The sequence below is a fragment of the Vombatus ursinus genome, unplaced genomic scaffold, assembly GCF_900497805.2.
Source record: "Vombatus ursinus unplaced genomic scaffold, bare-nosed wombat genome assembly UNPS02000582.1, whole genome shotgun sequence".
Classification (NCBI taxonomy): domain Eukaryota; kingdom Metazoa; phylum Chordata; class Mammalia; order Diprotodontia; family Vombatidae; genus Vombatus; species Vombatus ursinus.
This window is the reverse complement of record NW_020940360.1, coordinates 35,954,516-35,974,649: the sequence shown is the minus strand read 5'-3', so window position 1 is coordinate 35,974,649 and position 20,134 is coordinate 35,954,516. Positions and strand designations below refer to the sequence as shown.

The 20,134-nt window shown below is 38.0% G+C and overlaps 1 protein-coding gene across 2 annotated transcripts in view; it reads right to left on the bottom strand.

Annotated features, from left to right (window-relative positions):
• The window catches only part of AFG1L (AFG1 like ATPase), a 176,142-nt gene that overhangs the window by 21,538 nt on the left and 134,470 nt on the right, over positions 1-20,134 (bottom strand). For both annotated transcript variants that reach the window (XM_027856006.1, XM_027855997.1), the window contains exons 9-10: positions 14,746-14,816; positions 14,389-14,489 (exon numbers count right to left, since the gene is read on the bottom strand). In XM_027856006.1, the coding sequence (XP_027711807.1) occupies positions 14,389-14,489; positions 14,746-14,816 (172 nt within the window). The remainder of the gene's footprint in view (positions 1-14,388; positions 14,490-14,745; positions 14,817-20,134) is intronic.

Below are 20,134 nucleotides of genomic sequence, written 5' to 3'. Positions count from 1 at the left end.
ATAAAGGTAAAGGGGCTCACCCAAGGTCATGTAGGTAGTAAAGGTCGTGAATTCAGGTCTCTAGACACCAAGTGCAGTGGGTTTGCTGTTATTATACCATACCAATACCATTTCTCCCCAATTCCCCTATGCTCCAAGAAAATGTTCTGGAATATTCTGAATTAGATACAAATTTATATTCTGAAATTTTAAAAATACAACTAGAGAATAAACCACGGGTCCTATAATGAACAGGGCCTCTAACCTAGTAAACAAGACCTACAACAAAACTACTTTTAATTTTCTTCTTTTGGTTTATTTTGTTATATCATCTCTAGAGATGCTATATGGATAACAGGTATAGAATACTACCATCTCTGAAGAATTGAAATTGAAGACTACCCAAAGGGCAATGGAGAGGAATATAGTAGACTTAGATGCAATGAAACATACTGCTAAAGAGAAAGTATGCAGGAGAACTTGTGTGAGCAGAGGTGACAAACTTGCAGCCCACAAACTCCCAGTGCACTGGATCAGATTAAAATGTCATTGTGAAAGGTTTGACAGCACTGTTGTAAAGTATGTCATCAATGAAACATTTGACAGGAAAAACTGATAGGCCAGTTATATAGTGAGAACAAGGGACAGCACATGAGCTCTTCTGGTATCCATGCAACATGAAGAGAGCATCAAGGTCTGTAGTATTCTGGATGGACTCCTTTGGTGAATTTATGGTAGGACATCACTGAAGAGTACACAAGATGGGAATAGATGAGCTATGGTCTGTATTGGTGGAGAGAATACTCATATCAATGAGTTCACAGCATTGTTGGAATAGTAGAGAGAGAGAGAGAGATTTCAGTTTCCAATTTCATAGGAAACAATGAGTGAAACATATGAATGACCAAACCATCAGTTTCAAGTATTTATTCTTAGGTCAGTGAGCTTGCCTAAGGCAGAGGGTTCTTAATTTGGAATCTGTGAGCTTTTTTTTTTTTTTTTTTTTTTTGATAACTACATTTCAATATAATTGGTTGCTTTTGTAATACTATTTTGAAAAATTCACTTAAAAATATCATTGTGAGAAGGTGTCCATAGGCCTCACCAGACTACCCAAGGAGATTTCTTAGTGGAGAAGCAAATGGCTTGTTTGGTATTTGGGATTGGAAATCTCTTTCATGAATACAGGAGGGCATGGGATTTGGAACTGAGGAATATATGTTTGATCTCTAAACTCTTGTCTAGCTCTAAAAAAAAATCTTTACTCTAAATGGATAACAAAAAAAAAAAAAATCAAGACTGGAATGGTGAGAAAGGAGCTGGAATTCCAATCAGAAAGAACTCATTTCAAGTCTCCAACTGACTATGTGATCTGGGCAAGCCATTTAATTTTCTGAACCTGTTTTCTAATCAGCAAAATGGGGATCTGCCACTCTCCTTTTTGCACGGTTGATGCTTTACAAATTGTAAAGTCCTATCTGTAAATGAGTTGTTATGATGATGAGGAGTACTAAGAGCCTTTATTATGAGGGCAGGAAGATGCATAGGATTTTGAAGCAAGGTAAATTTTACATTATGAGGAGCAGATCACACGAGGCTATTGGCTATTTGGAAGTTCCGAAAACCTCCAACCGAACACTGCAGAAGGTCCCAAGTCCAGTCATTTTTAATTTTTTTTTTTTTATCTTTTAACCAATCATGGCTCAATGAAAAAGAGGCAAGAAAGCATTTCCTTTTTGCTATTTCTAAAATACTTTTGGCCAGATATGCTGATCTTGATGCGAAAAGGAGCTTTCTTTGCTTCTCAGAAAAAGGATAATTTAACCATTATCTTCTGAACTGTCTTCAAAGTTAGGAAGACCCAGATTCAAGTTCTGTCTTTGATATATACAGGTTGTGTGTTAACACTAGGTAAGTCACTTAATCTCTCAGTGTACTTGGCAACTCTCTAAGACTATATATTTCAGAAAAGGTGTTGAATTTGAATTGGTAGAGGGAGTAAATCACAGGTCTAGTTGATATCCCTATCCTATTTTACCATATGTTATGAACTTTAACATTTCCTGTCTGTGAGATGGGATGTTAGTTGAGGCAGTGCTATTTACCTAACTTGCAGGTGGGGCTCCCTACCTCAAGGGTCTCTCCACTCCAGTCCATCCTCCACTCAGGAATGATTTTCCTGAAGTGTGGGTCTGATTACATCACCTTTCTCCCTGGTCCTTCAATAAACTCTGGGGGGGGGGGGGGGCTCCTGATACCCTCCAAGGTCGAACAGAAAATTGTCTATTTAGATTCTTAAGTCCTTCACAACCTAGCCTCTTTCTATCTTTCCAGTAGTCTTATGTTTTAATCCTCTCTTCACGTCCTCTGTGAACCAGAATCATTGCCTTCCACATGGCATTCCATGCCTTGTCACACTGGCTGTCCCTACATCTGGACTGATCTCCCTCCTTGTCTCTCCATCTTGGCTTCCTTCAAGACTTCGGCAGGAGGCCTATCCTAGTTTCCCTTATTATTGGTGCCATCCATGGTCATTTGCATGTTGCCTCCCCCATTAGAAGGTGGGCTTGTTGGGGGCAAGGACTACGTTTTTGTCTTTTTTTGGACCCTAGCACTTATCTCAATACCTGACACATAGTAAAAACTTAAATGGGGGCAGCTAGGTGGCACAGTGCATACAGCTCCAGTCAGGAGGAGTTCAAATCTGACCTCAGACACTTAACATTTACTAGCTGTGTGAACCTGGGCAGGTCACTTAACCCCAATTGCCTCACCAAAAACAAACAAAAAAACAAACCTTAAATGCCTATTGACTGAGTGTATGACTAAATTTGAAGTCAGAGAATTTGGGTCTTCCTTTCCTGAGGCAATACTGAGTTTAAGTAATCAATCAAGTAACAAGTATTTAAGTGTCTACTATTTGCCAGGCACTGTGTTAGGCAGTGGGGACACAGAAAGAATAAGACAATTGCTAACTTTCAAGAAGCTCACGTTCTACTGGGAGAGGCAATATGTAGAAATAATGTGACAGGATATATATATATAAGCGGAACAAATACAGGGCAGTTAGGAAAGAATTAGGAAAGGTTGCGTGTAGAAGCTGGTGCGTGAGCTGCATCCTGGAAGCAGAGAGGGATTCCATGAGGAATAGTTAAAAGAGGAGGTGCCCAACAGGCATGAGGGCCAGCAAATGAGCCTTTGGGCTGAGAGCTGAGAGACAATGATACTTGTGACCAAGAGAGAAGGCCAGCTTGGCTGGATTGTGGAGCACAGAAAGCAGAGCAGTGTGTGCTGTCCTATATAGCAGCCTGGAAAGATAGGCTGGGGCTATGTTGTGAAGGGCTTTAAAAATCAAACAGAGAAGCTGACATGTTATCCTAAAGGCAACTGGGAGTTACTGTAGTCTAATGAGTGGGAAAGTGAAATGGTCAGAACTGCACTTAATTGTTTGGGCTATCTGGAGGATGGATTAGATAGTCTAGGTGACAGATCATAAGTGCCTAAACTAGGAGGTGTTGGTGTAAACAGAGAGAAGTCAGATACTAGAGACACTGAGACAGAAATGGCACAATTTGACGACTGACTGCCTAAGTGGGTGAATGACAATGAGACAGAAAGGTTGACAGTTCAGTTACAAACTTGGGAGAATGAAAAAATGGTGATACCTTCAACAGAAATTGGTAATTTTGGAAGAAGAGTGAGTTTTAGGGGAAAGATGATGAGGTCTGTTTTGGACGTGATGAGTTTGAGATGCCTATGGGGCATCTAGCTGATGTGCAAAAGGCAGTCAGTGCACGAAGTAGGACCATAGCTCAGGCCCTTTCAGTTTTAGATTTATTAGCACGTGAGACTCACCTCCGGCATTCCTTATTCACTAAATTAAGGGGCTGGAGACATTTAAAAAGTCGTGGTTGAAGTTTTGTAATAATTATGTGCCACACATATTATAAAAGCCTTTTAGGGGCTGCAAGGGTCTGCGTCACATAGAAACTCTTAGGCCTCAATAACCTCACACACTATGCCCAGCTTTGGCAGCAGAAGCCTCTCCTGGTCTTTACTCTTTTCATGTTCTTCCCCAATGCACAAGAAAGTGTTACTTTATAACATGACTTGCTGAAAGGCTTAGGACCCCTCATGTTCTGCGAAACATGAAGGAAGCACAAGGCTTCTGAGTCAGGCAGGTATTTCCACTGTGTTTAATGTGAACTATCTTTTAAGATTCAACCTTTATTCCATCAGGGAAACTATGACTCTATTCCAGTTGATTGCAGTCTTCAAGTTTCTAATCTGAGCCATCTTTTAAAGGGAATTTCTTAGAAGTCATCTGGTCACCATTTTTAATTATTCAGGGACATGAAGAAACAGTTATAAAATAGACATATGGTAGTTTCTTGACAAGTTAGGGAGTACCCTGTGCAATGCTCTGTGCAAATGATCTACACCAGTTCAGGTGCCAGCAACATTTCCCATTATGAATCGATACATTCTTCATTGGCCATCGGTCCTTGTGAGTTGGTTACTCGTTCACATTTCATTACTGTCTTTGTACATTCACGGTATCTGTGTCCCTAGCGCCCAGCACATACATTAGGCCCTTAATAAATGCTTGACAACTGATCCTCCCTAATCCAGCCTACCTGGTGTTCTTGACAATCCCAACATATTCCCTCTTTCAATTTCAATTTAATTTAATTCAGTACACATTTATTAAGTGCCCACTAGTAAAAAGAATTATGTTTGGCATGGGGTTGGGGGAGAGAAAAACACTGTATATGAAATCATTATTCCTATCTTCATAAAACTTCTTGTTGATTAGGTGGATATGATCCATAAGAAATAGCCATAGCCTTAGCTTTCCCAGAGATCAGCACATGTTAAGGGACCCCACAGAAGCATCCATGAATCGGTGACTCTAAACTGATTCCTCTTGAAAAGATTCTTAGGTTGCCGTTGGCGTCTGGGAGCTGGAAATTAGAGTCCTCATTCATTACTATAGGCACATAGGGGACTTTAGGCCATTCACATACTAATAGGCGTGACTACTTAGCCAAATAACAGAGACCAACATTTTTCCTCCCTTTTCTCCTTTTCTGTCACTCTCAATAGATAACGTGTGTGTGTGTGCCCGTGTAAGTGTAATTATGTTTGTGAATTTTGACCTATGATTTCATCAATGTGAGGAACTCCAGATTTGGAAACTCCTGTCAACCAATTCAGTATATTCTATGTGTGCATATATATGTGTATATGTATTATGTATGTATATATGCAACACATATAAAACCTATAATCTCTTAAAGCAGCATGTTGGAGTGGCTATGGAATCAGGAAGGTTTGGGTTCAAATCTTGTCTTTGACACGTATTAGCTATGTGACTGACCATGGGCAAGTCACTTATCCACTCTACGGTGTTCCGACAATTCTCTAAGACTCTAAGTTATACCAGTTGCTGATCTGAACTGGTGATGTAAATTTCTGCATCTATAATTTCACACACTGATTAAATCATAGGTCTAGACCCTTAACACAGAATTATGTATACACATATATACATACAATATATACATATAGATAGGTAGATAGATATAGGTGTGTGTATGTATATGTATATATACATATATAAATATACACATACACATACATATACATGTAGAATCAAACAATTTTAGAACTAGAAGGAACCTTAGAGTTTATAGTTCTTTTATTTTATAGATTAGCAAACTGAGGCCCACATAAATTAAATGACCTGTCTAAAGTTATACAATTAATTGATGGCAGCACCAAGACTAGAACCCCAGCTCTCTTGATTCTCAGTTTATTGATTTTTCCATTAAACTCATATTCGTAGCCCCAATCAATGAGTTTCACTTTAAATTCCCTGATGGAAAATATTTTTTAATACTTGTCTGTGTCACAGAGATTTAAAAAGTTATAAATTTGATGTTTATACCATTGAATATAAGATTGGATACTGAGCTGAAGCCTTGGATTCCCATTCAGCGAGGTTACACAGTGTATAGAGCACTGGGACAAGAGTCAGGAAGACCCGAGTTCAGATCTGCCCTCTGACACTTACTAGTTGCATGACACTGGGCAAGTCACTTATTCTGTTTGCCTGAATTTCCTCATCTATAAAAACGGTATAATAACAGCACCTACGTCTCAGGGTTGCTGTGAGGATTAAATGAAATAATAATTGCAAAGTGCTTAGCACCATACCTTCCACACAGTAAGCACTATATAAATATTAGCTATTCTTATTCTTGGAGTGACATCAAGCTAAGGAAAGTAATCACATAAAAATCAATGGTTAGCATTTTTATCACCTGATTGTCAGACTTTTTATAAATACATGTGGCTGACATTTTTCATTACTTTGAAGACAAAATGACAAATTGCTCTTGCAAGTCATTTGTGAGTACAGTCAGCAGCTGTAAAAGCAGTTTTTAGCAGGTTATATTTCTCAACTAGGAAAATTCAGATAAGGTCAACTCACTCATCACATCTTCAGAATCCTTGAGAGCTTAAGAGCTTTTCATCCTTATCATCTGAAGCAATGACACACCCTAGGATATAGCTTGTAAATCCTGATGTAACCAATCTCTTAAATTCAATCAATCAAAGAGGCCAGAGACAATTGATGAAAAGTCCTCAGTCTTAGTCAGGGGTGATTCAAAGAATTTCCTGAGGTATAACTAGAATGCAACTGATGAAAATAAAGCTGTAATTTACTCCTTTAAATGTAATACATCTTCATTAAGTGCCTACTATGTACAAGGTACTAAGTTAGGTATTAGGTAGAATATTAATTACACCATTGATTCAGATTAAGCTTGCAGGTCACAAAATCCCCAGATCTTTTTCACACGAACAGTTGTTCAGCAAGCTGTGTTTCCCCTCACACTTGTGAAACTGATTTTTTTTTAAACTCAACTCTAATACTTTGCAGTATCATTATTTAAGTTTTATTTTCTTAGATTCAGCCAATATTCTAGCCTGTCAAGATCCTTCTGGTTCCTGACTTGGTCATATAATGTGTTCTCTCTCTCATCTACAAATCTGGTAAGCATGTAATCTGTACTTTTATTCAAGTCAGTGAAAACCTGTCATAATAGTACAGCTCCCTGAAGGTATTCCTCTTAGAGACTTTCCTCTAAGCTGAAATGGAGCCATTAGTAATTATTTTTTGAGTCTGATCATTTACTATTTAACCCACATCTCTCTCCCATGTTCATAAGGGTAAAACAAAAGACTTTATCATATGCTCCTATGAGCTAGAGTCTCTTTGAAGTCATAACTGAGATGTTAAGGATCCTAGGAAAGCTGTGATCCAGCTTGGTTGAACGCCAAATCATCAAGGTTAATGTTATAACAGAAGGATTGAGGGTACACGTGCAGTCTAGAAAAAAAATCAAGAGTCGTGTTAGTCAATGTGTTTGCTGCCCTGTCCAGGGAAGAGTTCCCTGCATCTCAATGACTAATACTGCTTCTTTGGGCATAATTATCCCTGGAATGGAAAAAGGCAATTCATCCAGCTTAACAGAAACATGAAGAAGAGCATTCAGCTCCCTTTATTATGCTTCTGTGCTCTCCAAGAAAATGCCCAATTACTGTAATTTGGTCTCCTGAGTAGACTTCTCCACTAGGAAGGGGTGCCCTCAGAAGATGACCAAAACTGGGTCTTAAGCCATGTATATCATCCATAGCAAATGAACAGATTGGCATTCTGGTTTGTCAAGCAGTCCTATGGGTTTGGTTAACATGAGTTAATTATTCAGGGCCTGATCACCTTAGAGTAAATTGGTTAAAATTAGTCCCTAAATTTGTAAAAGTGAAGGACACACAATGAAACTGGTGAACAAGTCACTGCTATCCTGTAGGACACAGAGAAGGGTTCCTGGAGTCAGTTAAAATATAATAGGATAATCCTTTCATTCAAATAAAAATATTTAGGTCCAGAGCCTTAAATAAAAGCTCATTCACTTAACTATGTTATGCTACCTTAAACAACCAATAAGCCTTTCTGTGACACAAAATTCTATTCCATTCAATTTAACAAGTATTTACTAAGTGCTCATACTGTGGGTAAGGCACTGTGCTAGGTGCCTTAAGTGAATCCTAGACAGGAGAAAAAAAGTCAAGGACAGAATTGTATAAGCAGCTGTAACTCAACAAGGCTTCCTCAGAGAGACACTGGACCTCATTGATTTCAACTTGTTTGGGATTCCTGTTCATGTTCTGCATAGCAGTGAACAGCTTAGTCAGAGATGTGCTTAAATCAGCCTAAGGAGGTAACATCACAGAGTAGGAAGAGACCTCAGAAGTCACCTAATTCCAACTCCCAATGTCCGTTTTCCATGTATAATATCCCTGATGGAGGAATATAAATGTTCCCATCAAGGGAGAAACTTAATCCTCAGCACTCCATTCAAATGCTGCCTGCTCCATGAAGTATTCCTTGATCCCCTTGGTCAGTGATGACCTTTCCCCCTTGAACCTCAGTAGTTTACCTCTACCTTCTGAAGACACTTATCATGTATTCTTGGGCAACACAGTTATCTCTATTTGTGTCACAGCTGAGTACCAGGAAGACAGGGCCCATTTATCTAAACTTGTCATCTTTTCTAGCACTTCCAGCTGCACCTCCAGCATGGTCCAGTTAGGACTCTACACATAGATAGTGCTTGATAAATGTTTATTGAATTGAATTGAGCTTTGGCTGGCCACAGTAAAAGTAACACTAGAGCAGGATTAATTAAGCATTTTAGACTACATTAAAAGCCAAGGGATTATATGATTAGATGATAAAGGCCTGCTTAACCTTGTCACCATGTCACTACTCATTTGACATTAGTTACATTTCTTAGAATATTGATTTTGAGTACACTTAGTTATGGAGCCCAACTCTGCCTCTTCCTATTGGAACCAGGGAAAGCAGTTAAAGGAAATGAGGATAGAGCATGAAGGAAGTTAGGGTACAGGGAGGGTCAGGGAGAAGTAGGAAAAGGTGAGCTAACAGAGGAAGGAGCAATGGTCCCTCCTGCTCACAGTCATTTCCCTAAGAGATGTTATGTACTCTGAGGTATATAGGGGATCAGTACACTTCAAAGAAGATTACAATTTTACAGGGTGCAATAGGCCAATTCCATGTCTAATTCCCTTAATGTCTGGCTTCTTTCATGTGCCAGCTCTGAAAGTTGCCCAGCCTGCTCTTCTTCATTTATTAATTCAATTTCCCTGACTCCTGGGCAATTTTGGGGGCTACTGGTTCAACAGTAGTCACTCCAAACACTGGTTAAACTATTTACATAGAACGACGGATTTTCAGAATTAGAAGGAACCCTAATAGTTACCTAACCCAATCCCTTTTATCTTATAATTTAGGTGACCAAGGCTCATAATTAAGTGGCTTGACCCAAATCACAGCGCTAGTGACAGATATGGGACTAGAATCCAGACTCTCTCCCAGCCCTTTCCATCCCACTACCGGGGACGGACAACCGTGACAATATTCAGGGGCAGGAACTGAGGTACACGCTGTAGGCATGCTTAGAAAGAACCCATATTGCCTCCAACAGTGAGCAGCTCTGAAGAAGGACAGGTAAGGGGCCTGGCAGGGGCAACACTATACTTAACGCATCCAGTTCATCCCTTAGGTAAAGGAGCCAAAAGCCAAGCTTGGACCACTTGGGGAGACAGGTGAAGTAAGGATATGTATAGTTTATATGGTAAGATCACCAAGGGATACCATGAAACTGCTTTTTTTTGAACATGCTCAAAACTTTTACCAAAATCCTTGGCTTGAATATTGCATTATAGATTCTTTTATCTTTTTCTTCAGCAGCTTGAAAGGGGTCTATTCCTGAGGCTAAATGTTTTGCATTTCTAGCTCAAAAAACAATTTCTCATTGGAATAGATAACTGACTATATCAGAAAACTACTGTCTTTGTATTAAAGCAGGATGGAAAATTACCAGGCCATAAGCTGGTGAGCCACAGGGGCTAGGGACCATGGTAGGTTAACAGTATTGGTTTACTACGTTATATCCTGGGTGTTTGCCACTAGGTACCTCTCCCCAATAGAGAGGGAAATATGAGTTCCCTTAGCTGGTGCAAATAGACAGGTAGCCCTAGAGGATCTAGACTATTGTTTTATTTATCTTTCAGGTCCCTGAACTGGCACAAGTCATGATCACCAGTGGACACCCCAAGATTATCATAACAAAGACATGAGTGTTGAAAAACTCCAAAGTCCTAATACCCTAAGTTTACTGCTAACAATTCCTCTCTGGCCTTTCTGTCTAAATCAGGGGTTCTTAACCTTTTTTTGGGTCATGGATCCCTCTGACACTCTAGTGAAGCCTATGGACCCCTTCCTGGAATGATGTTTTTTTTTAAATAATTGGAGGAAATATTAAATTACAGTTAGAGGTTAGTGAAAATACAGACATAACTTTTTTCCCCCATCCAAGTTCACAGACCTCCTGAAATCTAAGAATCACTGGCCTACATGTTACACACTTTGTTCATCACCATCCTTACAAGTCAGTCTGACCTATGATGCCCCAGCTCCCTTTCTTTCATGATGCCACCAAACACACTGGCTTCTGGAGTTCTGGTAGAAGTGCCAGAAGCTGATGGCAACAATTTGCCCGAGCTGTTTCCCCACAGCCATGGTGGCCTAGTGCAACATTTTACATGGTACAATAGGCCAATTCCACGTGTAATTCCATCCCTGTGGGAGTATCCTTGAGCATTCCACCCGAGGATCCTGCACACTTCAACACCTCATTCTCTCAGCGATATAGTAGACATGACACATCCTAGAAGACAGGCTAAAAAGGTCTACTGACCTTCTATGTTTTCATTAGCTTCCACTCATGCTTCTAAATGGCAAAGAAGCAGAAGTAATGACAGCTCACCCAAAGGAAGTCAGTTTTCTACCCCACCACTCACTCACTCAGGCCAAAGCAGAAACAAACAAGCAAGCAGGCAAGTAACGAACAAAAACAACCTCTCAAAGGTACCTGTATCTTCTATTCTTATACTTCAGGTGACATTTAGATTTGACAGATGAACCCATGGCCAAGGAGGCAAACTGATGATCAGAGGGCATTGCCCTGACTATCTCCTGACCTGTGCCCTTTAAAATCTATACCAGGGAGGGGAACCTGTGGCCTTGAGGCCACATGTGGCCTTCCAGGCCCTTGGGTGCAGCTTTTTGACCGAGTCCAAGTTTTACAGAACAAAACTTTTCATTAAGAGGATGTGTTCTCTGAAGTTTGGATTTAGTCAAAGGGTCGCACTTTGCAACCTAGAAGGCCACATGTGGCCTTGAGGTGGAAGGTTCTCTACTCTTCAAACCTTATATGTTGAACACTCACAGGATTCATAGGAATGGTAGAATCACCTTGTGGGTGTGAATATTCATTCATTTTCTTTAGCTGTTTATTAATGGCAGGCTTTTGGCTTTCTAAAGTAAAGACTTGCTCTCTTTTTACATATTCGGCAACCATTCTGTTCAGCTACTACAATGCCTTTACCTGTTGGATCTTAATGTATCTTCAGAGACAAGAGCCAGAGATTCAAGTACTTTAAGAGCAATATTTTCCTCAGCTGTTGATGACTAAGAAGAGAAAATTAAGAAACCATTTTTTTTTCTGACAAGGCCTTATATCCTAACAGGGTTTAACTATAAGTTCTGGATCCTAAATCATCTTCTTCTTTTTTTTAATTATAATTTTTAGCTATTCATTTGAGTTTTTGTTGATTCCAATGTCTATATTTTGATTTCTTTGCATTAGAAGCTAAGTATAAGTTAAATAAAATTGTGACTACTTATATTTTACATACTAGTGGAGCAAGAGGTTTAAATGACTTTTTGCGACACTGAAGTTTGCTTTAAGTAATTGCTAAACTTTAGGGACACAAAAATATGTATCTATTATTAGTCTATCTCCTAGGGAAAAAAATTAACTAAAAAGGAGGATTTTTTTTAACATCTGAAAAACTGAAAAGTCGGTAGTTTCTAATATTCTGTCATCCACACTTACTACAAACTATTTCAGGAGTAGCTAATTCCAAGAAAGAGATCATAACCAGGCTCCCTCCTATACTCAGTTTCCAGAGTAAAAGTACATAAATTGTTTGATTTTTATGAGTTCCTGATTTTTAAACTTGAATGAATAGTCAAAGGACATGATGAGAAAGCCAATGTGACCCTTATATATCTTATAATTATTACCACAAAATTCTGGTTGGTCCATGATGAATTGGAAAATAAAAATTTACATGTATTCTGATATTGGCAAAACTATACTTAACATGGATCTGAAGAATACCTAGGTTTCTAGGCCAAATCAAGTAGCAGAATCTGAATACCATTCAGTTACCAAAAAAAAATTGAAATTTTTAATTTTAATGATTTAATTATTTAATTTCAAGATTAGAAAAGTATGAGGTTTTAGAATAAGCTAAGCTACAAAAGAGGAACAAAGCTAATGTGGTAGTAATCCAATGCATTTATTCTCATTCCCCTCCTCCCCCCTAAGAAAAAAAAGGGGGAGGGAGTAATTGAATGTGATGGAGAACTTCAAATCCTACTCATTTAAAATTGTGACAAATAATGCTCTTGGGGGAGGTTATTCTACACCCAGGTCCAGAATATTTCTTTACTTGATTAGGGAATAATGACTAATTCAAGTTCTTGGGCCTCAACTATATAAATAAAATATCTTATAAAAAGGAAATCACTGCTCATCATTGGACTAATGAATCACATATTCTCTTAGACAAGAACCACTACCTGCATAATGAGACTATCTCTACCTTATTACAGAGAGATTCTATCAGCTTTCACCCTCCCCATTGGCTTTCTTTTTTTCTGGTAGCAGAAGGAGCTTCATCTTCTGGATATAAGCTGACTTGTTTACAGTTTATTTCATGAATGAAACCATCAGTCAATAGCTAAACAAAGGCTCTGGTAGTTTTCCCCAGGAGCATAAGACTATTCAGGGACTCAGTGTGATTTCTCAAGGAGAGGTCTCAAGAGCCAGAATGACACACATGATTAATGGAAATGCAAAACTATATAACCATCTTGTCTGAGGGCCATGAAAAGCTGGATACTTTCTGCATTCTGCAATTACAACACGGGAAATTGGAGGCTTCGGGTCTTCAAGTTCATGGCAGTGGATTGTTTTTGTTGACTTGGCTCCCTGGTTCTGTAACAGCAATCTACTGTGGAGTAGGTTGTGCTGTATGGCTCAAAAGTCACCTCATTTACATAAAGTAAAAGAGACTAAATCAGTGAAGGTTAAAGAAATTCTTTGTAAAACAAGTAACAGGTGTGAACTAAGGCTTCTCTCCTTCTACGGAAGAACAGTTCCTTTGTGGTTACCCAACAGTTAGCTTCTGAGACTCGTTGGCATGGTGCTGTTGGTTCAAATCTATTTAAGGCTATGCACAATTTTAAGTACATAACTCTCAACTTTAAACAAATAAGGCCACTGAACCTCTACTGTGTATACTGAGTAGTTTACAAAGTAAGAGACAGAGCCCTTGTGCACGAGGAAATTACATTGGGGGACTTAGTTAATCAATGCAGATATGTGGTGCAGTGGATAGAGTGAATGGGCCTGGAGTCAAGAAGATCTAGTTCAGATCCCGCCTCAGACCCTTACTCACTGTGACCTTGGACAAGTCACTGAATCTCTGCCTGCCTCAATCTCCTCATCTATAAAAGGGGTATAAAAATAGCACCTACTTCCCAGGGTTGTTGTGAGGATTAAATGAGATAACAATGGTAAGGTGCTTAGCACAGTGCCTGGCGCGTAGTAAGCATTAGATAAATGTTAGCTAGGATTATTGTTGTTGCTGTTATTATTATTATTATTATTATGATTGTTAAGCAAGTGATCTGTCACAATTCAGTGAAAGTGACTTTCTTGGGATCTGAAGTCTGAAGAGTCCTGCTATCATAGGGAATGATAGAAAGACAATGAGAATGCTGAATGAAGAAGTTTGCATAGTCCGGTTCTCCTGAATGGTTAGTGCCAACTCTTATTCATGCTCTCAAATACTAATCTTACCTAAAAATTTGAGATAAAACCTTGTTTTGATCTGACTTTTGAAGAGAATATGAAAACCAAAAAGGTCTTTTTGTTCCTTTCGATCATTTGACATGCATTTCTACATTTCAAAGCACTTGGAGTGCTTTGAAGCATTCCAAGTATGAATTTTTGTAGTGATGTGGGTCCAAAGCAGGGAGCCCCCTGCTTTGTAGAGACTTCTAAAGCTAATTTAGACTTTGCTCACAGTGTTTTAAATGTGATACAGGTGAAAAGGAAAATATCAAGTATTTTTAAAATGCGAAAAGGCCAATGAGTCTAGATTTGACTGGGTACTCACTTTGTCACACAGCTCTTCAAATGTGCAGTCTGCAATGGTTCCACAAGCTTTATTCAGCCTCAGCTCTCTGCCTTGCACTTTTAGAATCCTTGGTCTAGTTACTATGGGAACATGAACAAAGACTCAATCTTGTCTGGATAATTACTATAAAATTCATCTCTTACAGATAGGAAATGCATAGCTTGATGAATAATAGCACATGATTCAACACATAAATTAGACAAAATGCTGATACAATGACTGCCACTTGAGTGTGGCATCAACCCATATACAGCAATGGAACTTATTAATTGGTCAGTGGAGATTGGGCATTGTGTTCTAAATGTATTCTCTTTCAAGAGAAATTAACTTACGTACAATCATTTTGTTTTTGAGCCAGCTCATCAAACAACTTATCCATGACAGCCTCCACATCAGCTTCACTTGTGCTACAGTGAAAAGAATAATAGAATATGAAATTAATAACACTTGAAGCCAACATCAAACAGCTGCCTGAGCCCGCTTAGCTTTTTGCCCATAAAAAAGGAGAACAGGATGTTATGCTCTAAATACAAACATTAGATTTCGAATACACTTAAAAGCAGAGAATATTAACTCTCAGGTAGATGATTCTGCCTTATTTGCATACACTGAAAGACTTCTGTGCTTCTGGCTGTTTCCAGTAATGAGGAGATACAGGCAGAGTAAATCCATTAATACTATGTGTACACAATGAGAAAAAAGGCTTCGGGCTCTCTGTTACATGCAAAACAAGAGCAAACAGACAAGGCAGTCAAACATCTAGAGAAGTATCCTTTGAAATCTCTACCGAGAGGGTACATGTGAAATTAAATATTGAAGCTGCTTAAAAAAAAATTCAAGTCAAGCTGACTGACTGCGCTGATCAAACATTTCCAGAATTAAATTACTAGCTTCCAAATACCAACCTGATCTGCACATCAATAACTTTATCAGACCTCTTTCAGGGGTGTAGGAAAAGGACAATTACAGACCACACATTCTCTCTCAAAATCTCCTTGAAAATTTAAGGAAACTTTCAGTTCATCTGCTGTGATTGGAGCTAGTCTAAAATCTGTCTCATCACAGAATCTTTTGTATTCTAATTAGAAACCACCATATGGTTTAAAGATCCCAAACATATAAATGTGATAATGCTGTGGCCTCTTTCGCTCTCACTTTCTTTTTTAAAAGGGGCTGATAAACTAATGCACTCGATACAGTTGATCTGCAAAAGAAAGAGTGTCTTGCATAAAGGACCTCACAATTGAAAACTCAAGTTTGCTTCCAACCTATATGCAGACTTACACAGAATGACCTTACAATATGTTTACTTTTTACACACATTTCAGTCTTCTCTAGGTGTCAAATGCAATTAAGCTCAATTCTTGAAGCCCTACTGATAGTTCCCATCACAGAATTCTCTCACTCACATCCAGGGAACCAAAATATGAAGCCTAAACTAAACCTAACCTAATTTCTCCTTTAAGATAATTACCCTAGATAAATAATTTCTCCTTTAAGATGACTACTATACTGGGGATAGATTTTTACCCCAGGTTTTAAAATTCTACAAAGGTAAATGCTTTCCCAATAACAAATATGGTAATTTTTGGTAATGCTCTTGGTAATTCCTCAAAAAGTCATTCCTAAAAATGAGGAGGATAATTTTGTCTAAATAAAAATGTACTTTGATTTTTGAGTCTGATAGCAGTAATGATACTTACATGGAGTAATACGGAAGTTGACAACCAAAAAAAGGGATAAGAACAACTAGATTTTAAAAAATTGAATAACATGGGATAAATATTAAGAATCAAGAACAAGAATCAATTACAGGTTTCAATGGATTGGTGTGTATGCATTTTCTGAGAATTCGCAGAATATGAATTATAGAATCTCAGAGTCAGAATGGACCTTGTAGGTCATCTGTTCTAACCTATACCTCAAAGAATTCCCACTATATCATACTTATCAAATGGTAATCCAGCCATTAGCTGAAGACCTCCTAGTGAAAGGGACCTCACTATCTCTATTGGTAGCTGATTCCATTTTTGGATAAGTCTCAGAAGTTTTTCTTCATATTGAGTTAAAAATTGACTGTGTTTCCACTTCTACTCACCACTCCTGGTTCTGCCATTTGGAGATAAGCAAAAGAAGTCCAATTCCTCTTCCACAGGAAAGACTTTCACATATCTGAAGACACCTATCATGTCTTTCCTTCCCACCCTCCCACCACAAATGTTCTGTTTTCTAGGTTAAACATCCCTACTTCCTTTAAGAGATCTTTATATCGCATGGTGAAGGATAGTCCTCTACCATCCTGGATGCTCTTTAGTTTATTAAAATCATTCCTAAAATGTGACACCCAGTACTGGACACAACATTTCAGTCATCCTTCGTCCAAAGTAAAGTATAGCAGGATTATCATACCGGCAACCCCCAGCTCCCCACTTTAATGCACGCTAATATTGCATTAGCCTTTTTGGGTTGCCACATTATACTTTTGCCTCATATTAATGCAGTCCACTAAAATTCAGAGATCTTTTCCCAGATGAATTGTCTAGACATGCTCATTCCACACTTTATACTTATGAAGTCGATTTTTAAAAGTCTAAGTTCAAGATATTATATATATATCCACATTAAATTTCATCTTCTAGTTCATGCTACAATGCCAGGTTTATTCTGGGCCCAACATATGTATGTATATACACATATATGTTTATATGTACACATGTACACATACGTATAAAGATAAATACAGGGATATCTTGGACAAATAACATAAAAGGATTTATACATATATATACAGATATATATGCATATTGTTATATACAGATATATATGGATATTGTATATATACACATATATATACAAACACATATATTTGATACACACACACACACACACACAGTGTCACAAAAGTTTTGGTGTAGCTTTAAGATTTATAGCTTAAAAACATATCACCTAAGAGGGAAAGAGAGTGGTTCTCACAAAAGGGTTCTGGCTCAGGTAGGCTGGGGTTCAGTCCTTGAGAACTTGACTCCAAAGATAGGAGATAAGGATAGCTCTATTTTGGCAAAAATCCAGTATGCTGGGAAATCATTTCTGTAATGTGTCACTAGATAGTGAGAACTTCAATATACAACATTACTACTACTATACCACTTTCCAGACCATATTTCAAATAGTTTCAATCCTCTGAAGTTCAATTTTCAATCTAATGCTTTCTGATTTAAAGCCAAACATATTAATTAATAAATATGTCTGTAAATGATATTTATTAGTAAATAATTTTGTGACTTTAAACAAATATGCAAAAATTCACAAACAGATTTCTAAGGTCTATAGATGTGGAAAAGAAGCTGTACTACAAAATGATGTAGCATCATGATTTTTCATTGGCAGAATCCTATTTCTTCATAAAATATCAGTAAGGCTTATTTATTACTAAAATATTATAGAGATATTTTACTATGAAGACTATTTATGGCTTCTTTTTATAGGTGGCCTTAGAATATTGTTCAATGTAGTTGGCAATCTATTATTTTTAATTGAAGTCTGTAAGTAATAAAAATATTCAGTATTTGATTTTGAATTTGAGATGACTAAACTACTGAAGAAATAACATTTTACATTCTTCAAAGATACTACCAACTCCAATGTGTTTCTTTAGAGTCATTTTTTAGGTGAATGCCTTTCAGAGCCCTTTTATGAACTGCCAAGTTCTAATTCAGCAACCTTTATTTAGTGTGTGCTATGTGCAATGAATACTAACAAGCTTCCAATTACAAAATGCTTTCTTCATGACAACCATGTGAGGTAAATAGTACAAATACTGTCATCCCCATCTTACAGATGAGGAAACTGAGATGCACAGAGGGTAAGTGGCTTGCTTCTATTCACTCAACTAGAAATATCAGAGGCAGCATCTGAACTTAGGTCGAGATGTTGAAAAGTGTCTGAATAACTGGCTATCAGGAGTGAAATATAAACTTGGTTTTCAAATCCCACTATTCTAAACCTAGAGCCAAGAGACAGAATCTGTTATGGGAAAATAATTTCTAAGGGTCTCTCTTCCATCTAAAAATTGTCTTCTGACTCTTCCCCAAGTTGATTCCAATTGGTGGTACAGAAAATGCCCTCGGAGCAAAGGTTCTTGACCTAGGTTCCATGTTTTTAAAAAAATGTTTTGATAACTGGATTTCAAAATAATTGGCTTCCTTTGTAATCCTTCTTTTTTTGTGTTTAAAGGCATTCGGAGAAATAGCATACAGGCTTCATCCAGCTGCCAAAGAGGTCTATGACACAAAAAAATTAAGAACATTGAGGAACTGGAGTGATCTGTAGGACATTAGCCAACACAGCGCATGTGCTTTGTGAGCAGCTTGAATTCTAGAAGTATTCATTTGTAATCTTTCTCATTAAATGTTTAATTTCTCATAAAAATACTGAACACATTTTGAGCTACTGCCAGGGAAAACTTCATTCTCCTCCCTCTGTCCCAGCTTGGAGGTTTTCTCAATCCTCCCTCCTCCTATCTTCATATCCTTCATTTACATTAAAATGTTAATGACAGACAACAACTTAATGCTGTTCTCTCCATTTTAACAAGGAATCAACAAGTCAATCAACAAGCATTTATTAAGTGCCTACTATGTGTCAGGCATCATACTAGGCTCTGGGAATCATACAGAAAAAGTGAAATAGGGGCACCTAGGTGGCGCAGTGGATAGAGCACCGGCCCTGGCGTCAGGAGGACCCGAGTTCAAATTCGGCCTCAGAAACATAACACTCACTAGCTGTGTGACTCTGGGCAAGTCACTTAACCCCAACTGCCTCACCAAAAAAAAAAAAAAAGTGAAATAATCTCCATTCTCAAAAGGTTCTGATCAGGAGAGGCAACAATATGTGTGTATAAAAGCATGTATAAAATAAATTAAAAATACATGTAAAGAGGAACAGCACCAATCACTGGGGATCAGGAAAGGCTTTCTATAGAAGGTAGTACTTGAGATGTGTCTTGTAAAGAGAAGGATTCTATGAGACAGAGGTGAGGAGGGGTGAATTATAGCAAAGGTGATGGCCAGTACAAAGCTATAGAGACCTGAACTGGAGTGCCACACATGAGGAAAAGAGAGGAGTTCATTTGGCTATAGAAACAAAACTAAAAGAATTAAACTTTATAGAATTTCGGTCAGAATTTAGGGAAAGATTTTTGGTAGGAGTATCAGGGCTCATTACCACATAGATGGTTACATATCTTACTTAGGCATAATAGTGACCATAACTACTACCTTCTTTAAGTAGGTTACCTGGGTACTTGGTGAAACTTAAGCAAGGAAGAAAGGAAATAGTTTTTGACAAAGGAAAATAAAACTTGAATAATCTAAGTTTTGTAAGAGAAAAGGATATTTGTAGCAAAGTAGGAATCAGTCAATATAATTCATTTAGAGGTTTAAAAAGTTTTGCGACAAGTTCCTATCAACAAAGAACTGAATTAAAAACTGAATTCTCATTGATTAAAAAACTGAACTTACTGCATTTTGGAAAGGAGTCTGTTTTGTCATGGTGAAGTTGATTGACATAGTGGATAATGTATTGGACTTAGGATCAGGAAGACCTGGGTTTGAATATGGCTCTCCTCTTCTCACCTACCATCACAAAGATACCACACTAGTGAGGAAAATAGCACTATCTCACATGGTTGGGAAAACCAAAAGAGGTAATATATGCAAAACACTTT